We start from the raw sequence: 16645 nt of genomic DNA on the forward strand, positions 1-16645 counted from the left end.
GGTCTGAACCCTTAAGCCTGTGATTTCCCCTTTGTGTTTACGGCCCTTGAGCTGCCTCCTTTCTCAGACTCCTTTTATCAAACTGCATATCCTTCCCCCATTGAGATTTGGATGGAAAGCCAAATGCATCAATTCCACTGTTGGCTCATCACAAGCAAATTAGCTGCCTCATCCAAGTGGCAAACATCTTGGCAGCAATCCCATCCCCTGTCTGAGCAACTGAATATAATATAAACGCATTCTGCTAGCGTTCCGTCATTGCAGCCGCAGCAATTATGACTGACAAATGTGCAGTGTCGGCCAGCAGGGGGCGATGCTGACTCGCCAGCTACTGCTTTGCACTAGACCCTGCTGCTGTTGGGGAAATCTGGTAAGCTGAGCTCACCATCTGTCTTGGCTGGTAAAAGGAAGTGCATTACTGCTGAAAAGTTCAGAAGCCATCTAAATGCTTCCAAGTGATCAGTTTAATACTCTTTTGTAAATTGTCACCTGTGTAAATAAACCCTTGAGAAGAACCTCTAGCATGTTTTCTTAAAGTCCCCCCTTCATATTTGCTACTACCCTATGCTCTGGGTACAGGTAGTCTTGCTTTTTGCATTTCCCTTGGCCTGTTGCTGGATTTTGATGCAAGGCCAAGTGACCTCGTGCTCTTCATCCTAGTGTGTGTGTGTGTGTTGGGGGTCAGTCGGAGTGATGGAGTCACTCCACAGATGATCACTCAAAATTCCTCTTCCAGGAGTACAAGCTCCTGTAAATTTTGCCATGGGCAGATTTCTTGCATTGGAGATAAAAGGCAGCATTAAAAAAAGAAAAAAAAGAAAATTGAATGTATTTTGATTTTGTTTAAAAGATTGTGAAATTATACTCTGTTCCCTAGAAGAAGAAAAATGGCAACAGCTTATTAGAGACAATGTTAGGGAATATTTTCAGGCAAGCTTATCAATCTTGCCAGCAGCCTATTTTAGTCTGGCCTCCTGTTGCTTTAGGGGAAGAGCAGATATTTTCTCTTTCCAGGTGAATAATGGGACTTGAAAGTCATTTCTTGTTAGCACAAGCTGGTGTTTTTAGGGTTGGTTGCCATCAGGAAGGGTATGAACCGCCCCTATGTTCCTCTTGCCATCAGCCATATTAAGTGAATGTGAGCTAATGGGCACACACCTCTTTTGCTTGGAACCTATATCGGGAGTTCCCTTGCAGAGCGAAGAGGTTTTCTTGAAGATGGCTTGCCTGCCTCAGTTGGCAGCCCAGAGGTCCCAAGCTGATAAATGCGACCGAACATCTTTCGGGCATAGGATGATAAATGTGTGGGGAGGAAATGGCAAAAGAAGGTGCAAGAGCATGCTGTTGGGTCTGAGGAGAGACTGATGAAGTCAATGACACTTTTTCTGTTCCAAAACATGTGTACTATTGTTCACTTTTCAAAGTACTTCAGTGCAGTAAGTGAAATTGTAGTTGCTTAATAGATTTAGTAGTATCCTGCTGGGAATGCCCTAGTCCCTAGTCCATTCTGCCCTTGCAGTTTGTGTCCCATTGAGCAAGGTACTGTGGCCTGCAAGGTACTTCACAACCACTTTGGTTTTGCTAGACAGGGGGGAACAGAGGTTGTTGTTTTTTCTACCTTATAGGCCACCCTACATGGCCGAGGGTCCTGCATTTGGTTTGGGTGGGCCTCACATTTTAGCAAGACTGATCTACGACTTATTATCTCCTTATTCAAACTAATTTGTGTTGTTGGATTAGATCTTTCTTTTTCTTCCCCGTTCCCAGGTCGGTCGGCCATATATACAAGAGAACGACCGAACACTTGAAAGTATCTTACTTTGTAGCTGACAACTTTGCAGAAGAATACACTGGGACAAATCTGAAAAACGTGGAGAGGAGCGTGGAAGACGACTATATTGCAAATCTCCGAAATAACTGTTGGAAGGAAAAACAACAGAGTGAGTGTCCCAACCTTTGTGGAGCTAGATCTGGTTTTCAGGCTGGTTGTTGGGCCATCCCTTAGAGAAATCTGTCTCTCCAAGTTGACTTTTCCATCCCTAGAGCTTGACAAAGGTGTTGGAAGGTTCTGATCTAAAGAAAAGACAACCCTGACATATTTACAAGTCTGGTTCACGGAAGGACCTCGGTCCAGTGTATTCAGATGCTACAGCTAAATCTTGTTTTAGACAAAAGTGATCATCATCACCTATGACCAGCACAATAACTTTGCTGATATAATCCTCCAAAAGGTAGAGACAAAGACAGGTTCTGATGTCCTTTCAGTAGCGACCAAGCTGTCTGCCCTCTTCCAACCCTACTTTAGAAATCGTCCCTAAAATAAGCTGTAGTTGCAATGTCTGAGGCAGGTGCATAGCAGTAGATGAATGTTTTTGTTGACTCCCTTACAGCTCCCTGCTCAAAGGGACTCGTGACAAAATGGGATAGGTGATGGGAAATGTCCTCTTTCCAGAAGCAACTAGGAAGCAAACCATCTCTCCAGTGAACTGCATGGGGAGTATCTGGGAACAAGTATTATACAGGCCCAAGGGAATAATTATGTTTGCCAGCCTTCATGACAGTTGCTTCAATGGTAATGGCTTTCTTTTACAGAGGAAGGCTTGCTGTACCGGGCACGTTACTTTGGAGATTCAGATCTGTATCAGAGAGCACAGAAGATGGGCACCCCAAGCTGCAGCAGGCTGTCTGAAGTTCAGGCATCTATGCATGGATAACTATTGCGGAAACAGTCCATAGAGAGCTACGTAAGAGCTGGTGATTAATGCCTCTCCCCCGCCCCCCCCATGATTCTCAAGCACGGCACCATAGTCCTTATTTGCTGGCTTAGTCTAACTTATAGATGTAGGTCTCCTTTTCCATGCACAGACATCCCTTAATCAAGAAGTCACACGTAACGCCAGGACATTAGGCTTGGTTTGTACTTTGGCCATTTGGGGTCCTTTCAGCTTCTCCTCCATAGCATTTGGGATCAAAACAAAATGACCTTGCAGCTGATTGGCCTGTCACCTGTTTATTTGAGAGCATCCTTCTACTTTCCCATCTAGCTAAGAATTTCAGAACTTATCTGAAAAGAAAGTGGTTCCAGCTATTACCGTGGAAGCGCCATAAGCGGAATGAGCAGTTTAGTAACTTCTCATTCCGTTGAAGGTGCTTCTCTGACATCTGAAGCTGCTCTGAGCAACTGGGCCACTTTGCCCACCTGTGATAAGCCCGTTTGTACTGCCTGCTGCCTCTTGAATGGGAAAAACGGTTCTATGGTACCAGCACAGAACTAGGAAATTGCGGGGGGGGGGGGGTCTCTTTAAAGAGGAATTGCGATTTTCATTGTGTCGTTGCAAACAACCAAAAAAAGCAGGTTTTGCAGCAGCATGGTGACATCTCTGGAACCATTTGAGGAGCTGCTTGGTGTACAGATGTGGCTTACAATGTGTGCAAATGAGGTTGCAGAGAATGGTGAGGATTTTATCGCTTTGTGGTGAGATTTCCCTGTAAATATTGGAAGAGAGAGACGTAGAGGAAATTAAAATACAAAACCAGCGCAAAGTTCAAAAAAGATCTGTATAAAAATATGCCAGTGAGGAGTGTATCTTCTCCTTCCCCATTAAGGGTCAAACTGCATAATACTCAGAAGCGCTGCGATTGAAATTTCCAGTTTCAAAAACCTTGCGAAATTTAAAAGCAGCTGTGCCAGTAGGGGGACCGAGTGGATCAGGGCTGTGATGCTGTGGGAACCTTTTCTCCCCAGGCCGTTTTTGTCCAATCAAAATTGCTCAGCCCTGGAATCTGTTATTAGGCCAGTTAGGAAAAAAGGCAGGCACCTGCCATGTTTCTCCAGCCAGGCTAATAGTAGCTTTGGGTGGGTGGGGGGTAGGTTTGACATCAGAAAGGGTTAACACCCCGCCCCCTCCTCAGACAACACAACACCCAATCCCATTCAGATGCCCCGCAGCTGCATTTCAATTGAAGCAATGGCAAGGAGGTCAGGAGGACAGTCTGTAATTTGACCCCGCGGGGTGGTAAACCTGTTCCTGGGCTGTACCACTTCAGAATGCAGATGGGGGTTCTCATAACTGAACGCATCTCCATACAGAAAGCAAATCCCTCTATGTAGAAAGCTAGCAATTATGGAAGTAGGCTAGGTTCATAGTTGTCAACTTTCCCCTTTTCTTGCGAGGAATCCTATTCGGAATAAGGGAATTTCCCTTAAAAAAAGGGAAACGTTGACAGCTTTGGCTAGGTTACAACTCCAGTCTGAAATAGTTCAGCCCAGCCACAAATGAATTACCTCAGTTTTGGTCAGGGTTTCGGAAGTGAGACAATTCTGTTTAACAGAACGTAGTGAAGGCACACTGGTTTTCCTGGGGTAATTAAAATGCGCAATCCCTTTTCTCAAACCTGTGCACCCCCACCAAACCTTCTTCTGTATTTTGAGGCATGCATGCAGACATCTGCTTGGGTGAACCCACACAAATTGGAAGGACGCCTTGGACTGCATCGCTACACCTGCTGTTTTGGAAGCTATGGACATGTTTTGGTTTTTCTTCCTTTGGTGCTTCATGCTGTTTTAATATCTCCTCTACCTAGAAAGTGGCAAGGCCTCATTGTTGACTGTTACGGGAATTTCCCCATGTACCAAGTTGTCAAATGGCAAGACTATATATATTTAAATGTGCAGATTAGCTTTTCCAGTTAGTCCAGTTTATAGGGGTGGGAGAAACTGTGGAACATGCTTTCTGGGGTTGTCATTATCCTTCTAATACTGTTACTGCTTTTATTCTCAGACTCTTCAGATGCCTCAAGACTTTGGGGGAAGTGCACTGAGCCAAGGAGACTTTCTATTTAAAGAATCAGACCTTAAATTAAAATGGAATTGGAGAATTAGCAACGCACAACTGCCCTCTCCTCTCTCTCTCTCTCTGTGTCTCTGTCCAGCGTTAAGACTCGGACATCTCTTAGAACAGGGGGGGAAGACCATGTCTTTTTTCTGCTTCCTTCACTATCAACTGTCATATGTCTCTGAGAGCAAGCGTTGAGTTGTTTTTCTTTTAAAGCCTGGAGAAAATCAGAGAGCTTTTGAAATTGCACTGGTCACTTCGAAGAGAGTGGGAGAAATTGGAAGATCTGTAGGAGTAAAAAAGAAAAAGAAAAAAAATCAATTTTAAAAAGCAAGATAAATTATTTAGAATTAACTTATAGCTGTAAATATGTTGTACTTCTAAACTATGCAGGGATAGAATTAAATTATTTCATTATTTTGCCGAACTTCATAACCCAAGATGTGTGAATTTTAGCCTTTTTTCCCTCTCTCTCTCTGTTTGACCCCGTGAAAACTTTCCTACATAAAGCAACCTTGTCTGATGACACACAAGTTTTGTATTTTTTAATAGCTTGGTTTTACTGGAGAAATCGTTCCCCCTTTTTTTGTATAAGAGAATCACTAAAATTGCTAGGGAAGTTTTTTCTACACACAATTTTCGGCCCAGTTTTGGATTTGTGGTCTAAATCCGTGACCTTTCAACAGAGGGCTTGATGCTCATAGAGCGAGGAGAGATATTCGTCCCTTTACTTCGTTGAGGTTGCTTGTGCTTTTCGCGTGGAACTTCTTATTTTTATGTTTTGCAGTCCCTGTATTCTCTGCCTTTTAATCAGTGTTCATTCTGGTACATGGGCGTTCTTCGTGGAAACCTCCTCCTGGCCACCCCCCACCCCCAAGATGATTTCCATCTTGCAGTGCTATAAAGTTGTAAGCAAAGCTGCCTCCTTTTCTTGGCAAACAGAGACTGCTGATTTCATTCCAGGAACCTGGTGTCTGTCAGCAAAGTGGGTCGCCCCCGATACACATCCTCCATTCATACTGGTGGGGCTTTGGTAGCCCAAGGAAGGGAAGTCTAAGGCATCGCAGCCTTGTTTGCTGGCTTTTGCCCTTTATCGGTTTCTGTAAGAGAACAGGGTCTTTTTGTCAGAAGAGGTTTTGCTACAGTCTCTGTATGCTTGAGCAAGTTAAAAGAAGGGACTGGTACTATACCGGACAGTATAGTCTATTTTCCATTGGATTTTAAAAAAAATAGTAACTCATTTCCCTTAGTGATGCCCATCCTGTTTTTTGTTTTGTTTTGTGTTTTTAGAAGCAGATACTGTGCTTTTAACATGACAACATGCAGCTGAGTAAAGGTTAATGCTCACAGTTCTGACGAATCTAGTTGTGTGCTCCTCCTGTCTCTGTGCTGGATCCTCCATTGTCATCTAAGGAGGAAGGTTAGCCTGCATTCATTCCTCTTGTGTGGAACTAAATAGGTGCTCTTGACCAAGGCAAGTGTGTCCTGTTAAGAGAAGACTTAGTTATGCTGAGTTACCACTGACCACACCAGCTGGATTCCTCTCTGTTTTGCTCTTCCTTTCATCCATTGGCATTTTCTATACAGAGCATTCAGAATTCCTTCTGGAAATTCGCTTGTTCAAAATAGAATACCAGGTACCAAATGATAGGTTAGGTGTAACTGGTAAAATATCCTTTTAACTCATCCTGTCCTTTTGGAGCCAACAAACTGGATATTCATTTAAGATAAGCCACTGAGTTTGCCTTTTAATCAGTCTTGATACCTGCCATACATTTGCCCACACTGAAGGACGGATTCGCTCAGTGTGTACTTAAAGCCACAAGAAGACTGCCCTGCCCCATGTTGTTTTGTGATGGAAGACCTGGGCCACATCTTTGTCTAAAACCTCAGTTCTGTTAACTAACCTGCAGTGATCCCTTGAGCTCCAAACGTGTTTGGAGGGTCACCCCATTCAGCATGAAGTTGCCGACGTTTCGGAAAACGGCATTGGCAATCCCAGTGCCTACCTGTCCACAAACCTTTTGATTTCTTAAGTAGATAGATAGCCATGGATGTTATGAGCGATGTGCAATAAAAAAGCATAGATCCTGAGAGATACTTGCAAAGGCTGTGTTTGTTAATTTAGAATTATACAATTGTACATCTATAAATAAAGATTTATAACATGGAAACTGCCTGCCTGCATTTATGTCATGCAAGGGTCAAAGCAAAGAGGAGTCATCCACTCAAAAAGGGGATGCCACGCTACCACTGCCCCACTGCTCACTCCTGGGCCAAGTGCCCTTACAATGAACTATGCTGAGCTGAAACTTGTTTTTAGTGAATAGAATAGAATAGACTTTATTTGCATAGCCAACAGGCCATAGCATCATACTTGTTTTTAGTGCTGAACACATACTTCTGCCCTTCAAGACTGGCAAAACCCAGTTGTTAGCAGCAGAAGGGATTAAGTGTCCTGCTGGTACAAACAACATAAGCCAGAGAGTTTTCTAGTTCTGTATGTGAAAAGCTGCTGTAGGCTGAGCATTTTTGTCAGGCTATCTAACGAAGAACACATTTTCAGCCGCAGCAACTTTCAGCCTGTGCTGTTGCCTGATATTCTGTCATACTCTAGCAAGACCAAGAACCAAAACTCCGGCCTAAGCACTGGCTAGTTGACATTTTTGGCTAAAGCTTGCAGGAAGACAAAACCCCAAAGTGGAGCCTTGTTTACTTTCGTACAAGTGAATGCCTAGCGTTTCAGCTGCCTTTAATACTGTATTTCTATAATGTTGTAACTGACCCCGGGTGAAAGGTGGGTAAGAAATATTATGAAGAGCAATAATTTGCTATTCTGGGAGGGATAACTGCATTTGATGACAGTGTTGTAAAGGGTCTGGAACCTGCCCACTTTCCCCGAAGCTGGGTGGATTGGCTTTGACCAACACAGGCCCTGCTGTGGCAGAGGTCCAGCATGTACTTAACACACACAGCACATTGTATGGTATGGGATACCATAAAGAAGGCTCTCAACCACTGAAGAGAAGGGTGGTGATGTTTGGGGACTCCCTACTGAGATACGGAGGGCGCTGTGGGGCCACACAGTCTGTTAACTTCTGACGCATGCTGCTGCATATTTGTTCGGGGCGCAGCTCATGCTAAACCTTTGAGAGGACAGCTTTGACCCAAAGTTAGCGATCATATTCAAAGGGAATGTCCACACAGTGATAAGTAGCACCTGTGGGAAAGGAAGTCGTCTGGGGTGGAATCTGAAAATTATTTGGAAAAATATGCTTGAAGGAGGATACCCCAAGTTTGGCAGGCCTTTTCTCGCAAAACACAAGCCCATGCAAATTTACTTGTTTCAGCAGTGCCCGATTTAGGGCAGTGCGGGTCGTCCCGTCCCCCCCGCACAGGGCGCAGAGCCCAGGGAGTATTAGTAAAAACAATGCCTATATTTATATGGGTATCTGCAGAGAAGCTCCATAAAAAAGCACTGTACCAAAAAGAATTATTGTGAAAATAAGAAATTGGGGGTGGGTGGGATTTTTGCCCTTGTGCAGGGTGCCATATTGCCAAAATCTGCCCCTGGTGTGAGCATCTCCTTCTGAAACTGCCTCTCCTGGGTGATTTACAGATTTCCCTTGGTCTACAACTTCCGTCTGTAATATGTAGCTGATAGACAGCTGGAAGTAAAATATATTGGCCTTTACCTGGCGCTGAGAACATCATGTGCTGTTTACTCACCTCCTTCAAGCCATTAATAAAGATGTTTAAGTACAAGCGATGGGATGCTGAGAAAGAGTGAGAGTGTCTATTCCCCAGCTGCCTGGAGCTGAAGCTGCAGGCTGTTGCACCAAGCTGTTACTGAAAAACAGGAGAAGCAGATGGAATGTAAACAGAGTGGGTGTCCTTGGCAGCAATCCATTCAATTAAGGGATGGAAAATTAGAATCGAAAACAGCAATTCTACCTAGAGTTGTTACAAAGGTGGCTGGTATTAAGTTCTCCCTTCTCCCCAAAAAGGAAAGTCGTTCAGATTATCCTTTTTCGCACCAGTTTTGCTGACAGGGGAGTATGCTTTCAAACTGATAGAGTTGCCACTTTCTTTGCTGGCAGGGATGCTGTGCCTTTAACTGGCATATGCCAGGCAGAAATTCATCAGGTGATGATCCACATTAAGGTGTGCAGTGAGTGGGTGGCAAGCTCCGTTGTTTAATTTTCTTCCTACAATGCTCCTCAGCCTTCTACTGTGCACAATATTAATGATTTGTAGAAGAGACTTTACGACCTGAAAATAGAGTCAATGCACATATTTTTGCAACCCAAGAAAATCATGCACAGACGCGCAACAACAGCAGCAGCACAGGAGCCTTGCTACAAAAGAGAGAGGAAAATGGAACAAGGCAGCCACACTTATTGTTTTATGCAGAGCATTTTTAAAAAGTAAAAACTAGCCAGTGTGTTATCGTCTTAGCATAACCTGCCTCACAGAGTTCTTGTGAGGATAAAATGGGGAGAAGGACAACTCTGTATGTCACCTTGAGCTTCTTCAATGAAAGGTGGGATATGAAAGCAATATAAAATTTAATAATAAATAATGTCTGATTCTCTTGAGAGTCCCATGGACTGCAAGAAGATCAAACCTATCCATTCTGAAGGAAATCAGCCCTGAGTGCTCACTGGAAGGACAGATCCTGAAGCTGAGGCTCCAATACTTTGGCCATCTCATGAGAAGAGAAGACTCCCTGGAAAAGACCCTGATGTTGGGAAAGATAGAGGGCACAAGGAGAAGAGGACGACAGAGGACGAGATGGTTGGACAGTGTTCTCGAAGCTACCAGCATGAGTTTGACCAAACTGCGGGAGGCAGTGGAAGACAGGAGTGCCTTACGTGCTCTGGTCCATGGGGTCACGAAGAGTCGGACACAACTAAACGACTAAACAACAACAACAATGTCTGATTAAAGTCTTGGGAACCCATTTTAAAGGAAGACGAGTACAAATAAAGTGGTTTGCCCCCATTTTAACCAGCACTGGCTCACAGCCTTCTTTTGAAAAATCCTCACCACCTCCTATGCGAGTTCAGTAAAAAAAAAATAACAAGCAAGGTCCAAGTCAATAGATATTTTAACAACTCGTTTCAGAGCCTCAGGACTACCTCTGCTGCCCTGTCACCCTCCTGCTTTTTATGGATGGTTCTGGGACAGGGCAAGTCCTCTTGTGGCCATCCCCAAAAGAAAACTTTCTGAGGGCCTGGCACCACAATTTTAATTTGTGACAAGGAGTGCCATTTGGATTTCCACCCGACGTCTTGGGCCAGCCCCAAATCTCTCTGTCTCTTCCGTGTGGGGTTATTACGGCCAGTCACTCATCACCAGGCCCTTCAGATCTTTACTGAATGTGCGACAGAGTGTGACAGCTGACACTCATCAGGAAATTGCCTTAGGACCCCGTCCCTCACTTTGCCTGGGCCTGGATGGGTGGAGGAGAAGCAGACTTCTAGCCTGCCTTTGTTAAGAGAGGAAATATAGCTGCCTTGAAGTAAGATGCAACTTCCTTGTTGGCTGAAACTCAGCGGGAGATGTATTAAGATAGGAGCAGAGAGGAAGAAAGCAGGCGAGGCCTGGGGTAGAGAGCTCCATGAAATAATCTAAACCTGACCTGGTGTGGAGAAAGGCCACAGCACAGGCATAATCTGGCTATGATTAAAATCTGACATAGAATATAATTGGCTAGTGGTGATAAGGGGAGCGGGGACCCACAACAAATTGTTGCAGCGTATCTCCAGCCCCAAACAGGAGTGCTGCTATTCAGCCTAGAACAAGAGTCGTGTCTGAGGTGCTCTTACTGGTCACCTTCCCCTCCCTCCCCAAATGTTTAGCACAGTATTATATGGTGCTAAAGGGATGCGGGTGGCACTGTGGTCTAAACCACTGAGCCTAGGGCTTGCCGATCAGAAGGTTGGTGGTTCGAATCCCTGCGACGGGGTGAGCTCCCGTTGCTCGGTCCCTGCTCCTGCCAACCTAGCAGTTCGAAAGCATGTCAAAGTGCAAGTACTGTAGATAAATAGGTACCGCTCTGGTAAGTAAGTAAGTAAACGGCGTTTCCGTGCGCTGCTCTGGTTCGCCAGAAGCGGCTTAGTCATGCTGGCCACATGACCCGGAAGCTGTACGCCGGCTCCCTTGGCCAATAAAGTGAGATGAGTGCCACAACCCCAGAGTCGGTCACAACTGGACCTAATGGTCAGGGGTCCCTTTACTTTAACTATATGGTGCTAAAGGGCCTAGGATTGCCAAAACGTTTTATTGCATTATAGCTGGGATGGAACCATAGGAGGAGAGCTGAGCATGAGACCTACCTAGTGAAAGCAACAAAGAATCATAGAATTTTAGAGTTGGAAGGGGCTCCACGGGTCATCTAGTCCAACCCCTTGCAATGCCGGAATCAATCCAGCTTGGTGTGACTGGGTAGCAATGTTGCCATTTCTGCCCATGCACACTCGGTTAAAGGAGAGTGTCTGCCTTAGCATTCAGGGTAAACTCAGAAGTTCCCTCTCTAGACCACGAGATGTTTGGGCTACTTACATGCCATCCATTTAAAGCACATCCCGACACACCAAAGAATGCTGGGAACTGTAGTTTGCTGGGTGTACTGGGAATTGTAGTTCGAGGGATAGCAATGAGAAAAGCACCCTGTACCTCCTGCCCCGAAACAGCTCATGTTTTCCCCACAGCCAAAACTATGGTTTATTATGACGACTGAACCGCAAACCATAGTTTGTGTTCAGACTAGAGAATGAGACAAGGGCCAAAAGGACCACATCCGCCTGTGAGGGTGTTCCTGTTGACTAAATAATGGCTTGGCCACTGGCAGGATAATGTCCTTGTAATGTTTGTGGTATTTTGTGCATTGTGACTTGCCATTATTTTTATTGATTGTAGTTTAACAATTGTTTATTGTTATAAGTGTAAACGGTTTAATTATTATATGCTGATATTTAATTTTACTGCTTACTATTATATTATAATGGTAAAAAGGTAAAAGGTAAAGGTAAAGTCAAAGGCGACTATGGGGTGCAGCACTCATCTCACTTTCAGGCCGAGGGAGCCAGCATTTGTCCACAGACAGCTTTCTGGGTTATGTGGCCAGCTTGACTAAACCACTTCTGGCGCAATGGAACACCGTAACAGAAACACGGAAACACCGTTTACCTTCCCGCCTCAGCAGTACCTATTTATCTACTTGCACTGGTGTGCTTTCAAACTGCTAGGTTGGCAGGAGCTGGGACACAGCAATGGAAGCTCACCCTGTCGTGCGGATAAGAATCACCGACCTTCTGATCAGCAAGCCCAAGAGGCTCAGTGGTTTAGACCACAGCACTAACCACGTCCTTCTCATTATAATGGATTGTTGTTTCAATTTAAGTGGTTTATTTTAAAGTTAATGTGATTTTTTTGTATTGGATCAGTTTGTTATTGTTAATGTTTGACATTTTATTATGTTTTTATATGTGTTGGAAGCCGCCCAGAGTGGCTGGGGCAACCCAGCCAGATGGGCGAGGCATAAATAAAATGATGATGATTATTATTCTGTCAACATCTACATTGTGGAATCCTTCCAATGGAATGTCCAACTGGCTGGATATTTGGGTTTTCCAAAGGCATTTTCCTGGTGTAGTAGACCCCTGACATTCGATCTGCTGTTTAAAGCGTCGTATTCAGTTTTTGACTCTTCTGTGTGTTTTTAATACGGTTAACATGCTTATTTATAGCACCTTGACCCCTTTGAAGTGGAACGGTGACTTTAGAAAACACTCTCCAAACTTCCTTAAGCAACACTGCTGCCCAGAAAAAAAGAAATCCGCCTATAGCCAATGTATTGATTCCTGTGTGTTGAGTGTGCAAACACCAAGAAAAGCAGAGAGAGAAGGAAACGTCATCCAGACTGGGGTAAACTGATAGCCCGTGTTCTCCTGGTGCCAAGTTCCCTTCTGTTGATATGAACCACATGTAAGGCCTTGCGGAGTTAACTCTGCCCTTCCCGCACGGAGCCAGCTTCTTGGAGAGCTGGAGGCAGCTCGGAGAGCAGCTGCGAGGAGCCCCCTCTCCCTCCAGGCAGGAATTTGTTTGGCAGCCCTTTGCTTTTCTCACTGGAGAGGAGCTGAATCTGCTGACTGTGTGCAGTTTTCCTCTCTCCCCCCCCCCTAAAGCCACCCTGAGCTGTTGCTGCAGCTGCAGTTTAGCTTGTGCTGCTGGGTTTTCCTAAGCCATTTCCTACAACCCCCTCCGCCCCGCCCCCAACATTTCTTATCTTCGCCATGTGGGACATGAGCTACGTGCCCTCTCTGAAATCCTGAAGGGGTCTCTTCAACCCCCCTCCTTCCACAGCTGTTCTTCCCACCACAAACTTCGTGCCTCTAAGGTCCCAGGGAGAAGGCATAACAGCTCCAGCCCCTGTTGCAGATGCCTGTCCAGGGACCTCTGCTCAGCAAAGCCCTGATGCATCAGTTTTGCGTTTTATTTTAGCATGTGGAAAATCCACTCTGCCTTGACCTGAACCATCTGGGCTTTTTGCGTCCTTTTCCTTTTCCTGGTGTGTCCCTGTCCCCTGTCTCTGTCCGTGTGTGTGTTTGCCAAACAAAATGTGGTGATTTGATTACGTTCTGCTTTAAGTGATAGAGTGTCTTAAGAGGCTTATGTTGTTTTAAAACCCCTTAAGATAAATGAAACTGCTAGTCATAATGTTACAGAGCTGAACAAAGCATAAATATCAGTTGTAGGTAGTAGTGGTAGTAGTAATAATAATAATTGTTGAATTAATTTCTATCCTGTCCTCCCCCTCCCCCAAACTGGGAATGACAATTTATTCTGGAATTCTACTTTTAAGGTGTGACAATACAAAGAAAATCCAGGAGATGCGAGAGAGTTGCAAAATGAGTTTCCATGGATGTTTTCATTTAAAATAACGACGGGATGATGTCAGAATCAGTGAAGTGATGGGGGTGTCATCAAACAGGAGTGTTGTCACCCACTTACTTACCTACCCACCCAGGCAGAAACTCAACTGGTGCTGCTTCTTCAAGGACTCACATGCTGCAATGTCAGAGAAGCTGCAGTGCATGCATTTCTTCCTGTTGTGCAGCTGTCAAAAGACACAGGGAAGCTGCAATCAAAAGTGTTGATTGTTTTTCTGGAAGAACACTCCATCTGTCCCCTCCTGTTTCCCCAAATATATTTTTTTCCCCGAGCACACAGCCAAACCACATTCCCTTTCTTGCCATCTGGCCTACACAGATGGGACTATGCTCATGTCACCCCACCCAGTAAAATTATTTTGCTCTAGTGAGAATCCCAAAATTTCTTCTTCCTTTTTTTCTTATTTTATATGAACCCTAGTTAGAATTTTCAGGTGCCCAAATCAACAAAAGTCTAAAGTGAGACAATAATAAGCTACACCTTGGAGGAGTTGTACTGACTGACATAGAATAAAGTGGGGAAAGAAGAAAAATATAGTATGGAACATGGGACAGTGATGTTGTAAAATAAAACACAATCCATTGAGAAACAGAGATAAGATTGTCGTCACAACCTGTGATCCACAGTCCACTAACCACGTCTGCTAAGGTACTTGGCACCCTCAGGCAGGTTTACTGATTAAGGTAGCAAGATTTATTTGTTGCAGCATGATATCTCCTTTTATCACTCACGTAAACAAGCAGTCCTCTAGTCGCTGTCCTCCACCAGCTCAGAATTGGAATTATGCTCTGATGCACCCTTTATAAATATATTTTAGGTATGACTTCTTTCCCTTAGGAATGCGTGATTTCTGGGATCTCCTGATTTCTGACAAATGTTCTAAGTTATTTATGAGCTACATTTCACTTTCCGAAAACAATAAAACAACTAAACCCAGACAAGTTTACTGAGCCCCTAGCTTGGCCCAGCATGTGTGGCTGATGGGCTCATTTTTTTTTTTGGATGCCTGCTAGTGGTGCAAGCAAGCCTTTCTGGCAAGCAACTTATCCTCTTCTGCCTGTTCACTATGTCCCTTATTTTCTTCGGAGCTGACCTCCCATGTCCCCCACACATGCACGTTCAGTGATCTGACCATGTCCCGAAATGGATCTGAACAAACTCCCTGACACATTTCCCAGTTGGCTGGCGTGCAGTGCGCCACTCGGAAGGCTTGTGGCTGCACATCTCCTCGCTAGATCAGGAGTGGCAGATGAGCTAAAAGTGATACTCATATTGCCTCATTGAGGAGCCACAGGCCAAAAGGCAAACAGCATAGCCCACACTGACCTCTCATCAAGCTATGGCCCTTAAGCCCAGGGGTCACCAATCTTTTGAAGTCTCCATGAGCACATTTGCAAATTGTTGTGGGTACCACACAAACCCCACAACCAAGCACAGACGACAGCCTATTACAGGGGTCAGCAAACTTTTTCAGCAGAGGGCCGGTACACTGTCCCTCAGACCTTGTGGGGGGGCCAGACTATGGGGGGGGGGAATTGAACAAATTGCTATGCCCCACAAATAACCCAGAGAACCATTTTAAATAAATGGAGACATTCTACTCATGTAAAAACACGCTGATTCCCGGATCGTCCGTGGGCCAGATTTAGAAGGCGATTGGGCCGAATCCTGCCCCCGGACCTTAGTTCGCCTACCCATGGCCTATTATATGGGCTTTGAAGCCTTATTTCAGCAGGCGGAAGGGACCCAGAGGGTGCCAGGGAAGACCTCTGCAGGCACCAACAGGCGCCAGGATGGCAACCCCTCCAGTAAGCCTACAGCTCGGGTCTATGTTGTATTTTTAGTCCTAAGCTTTTGCCCGTTGTGAGGTTCTCCCATAAGGCATATTGGCAGGATCTCCCAAGGACATGCTCAACAGGGAGCTGGCTTCAGGCACCAAGCCCGTAGGCAGACCAACTCTGCATTACAAAGTTGTCTGCAAGTGTCACATGAAGGCTGGCAGCATCAATGCCGCCATGTGGGAATTCCTTGCAGGCGACTGCAGTGCCTGGAGACAGACAGGTTGTGCATCCATAGCAGTGGCCAGAGGAGGAAGGACTGCTGGGAGGAGCACAGAGAAAAGAAACACCATGGTGCATCTGCAGCAGAACAACTGGAGACCTTCATGTGCCTCGGCTGCAACAAAACATGTCTCTCCCATATCGGTCTCTACAGCCACAGCAAGCGCTGCAACCTCCCACTCTTCCATTTTCTCCCAAGACAAATGGATGCTAATGAACCCTGTTGCCATACAACACAGCAGCTGTCAGGCTCCAGACACTACCTGGTATAGCAAATGTCCCACAGCAGGAAGGAGGAATTGAGGAGAAGTACCTTTTCACTCATTCACGGCATCTTGGGGTCCAAGCCTTTGCCTGTAGTATGACTAGCAAGGCTTTTCCATGGTTAGGAAACCTCGTGAGATTTCAGAGCTCTATTAGAATGCCACATTTCAGGGGTAGTCCCTGTTGCTTGAGACCTGTCAATTTACACTTCTGTTCTTCTATGCATAGCTTCTAAAATTGCTGCTGCAATTCTGATTCTCCCCCCCCCTCCCCCGGTAAGCCTTATTGATCTCTGATTACATAGGGCTGGCCATGCATCCTGATTTTCTAGGCCATGTCCTGGAATTTGCCTCCGAAAATGGCATCCTGGATTATTTTCGGAAATACAGGCAAATGTCCTGGAAAACTGGCAATGGGAGTTAAATTGTGCTAAAAATGCCTTTAAAAACCTCCAAAACTCTTGTAGCTTTTACAAAAAAAAAAAAGAGCTCTGTTGGAGATATGGCAACCCTAGGTATTTAGGAACAT

General features: G+C 45.1%; 1 protein-coding gene and 2 long non-coding RNA genes across 6 annotated transcripts in view; 1 reads left to right on the forward strand and 2 right to left on the reverse strand.

Moving 5' to 3' along the window:
- DNAJB12 (DnaJ heat shock protein family (Hsp40) member B12) overlaps window positions 1-7009 on the forward strand; it is a 26124-nt gene extending 19115 nt beyond the window's left edge. For all 4 annotated transcript variants that reach the window (XM_083614173.1, XM_083614171.1, XM_083614172.1 and 1 more), the window contains 3 exons: window positions 1768-1940; window positions 2593-2744; window positions 4782-7009. In XM_083614173.1, the coding sequence (XP_083470299.1) occupies window positions 1768-1940; window positions 2593-2714 (295 nt within the window). In that variant the 3' untranslated portion in view covers window positions 2715-2744; window positions 4782-7009. The remainder of the gene's footprint in view (window positions 1-1767; window positions 1941-2592; window positions 2745-4781) is intronic.
- LOC310762790 overlaps window positions 805-16645 on the reverse strand; it is a 156692-nt gene continuing 140851 nt past the window's right edge. Inside the window, exon 2 of the long non-coding RNA XR_014548177.1 lies at window positions 805-4285. This is a non-coding gene — a long non-coding RNA (uncharacterized lncRNA). The remainder of the gene's footprint in view (window positions 4286-16645) is intronic.
- Window positions 4965-15005, reverse strand: LOC310762778. The gene is made up of 4 exons (XR_014548165.1): window positions 14525-15005; window positions 13858-13959; window positions 8565-8684; window positions 4965-5121 (listed from the first exon to the last, which is right to left on the reverse strand). It is a non-coding gene; the product is annotated as an uncharacterized lncRNA (long non-coding RNA).

The sequence above is a fragment of the Podarcis filfolensis genome (genome assembly GCF_964270895.1).
Source record: "Podarcis filfolensis genome assembly, chromosome: 5".
NCBI classification, from domain to species: Eukaryota; Metazoa; Chordata; class Lepidosauria; order Squamata; family Lacertidae; genus Podarcis; species Podarcis filfolensis.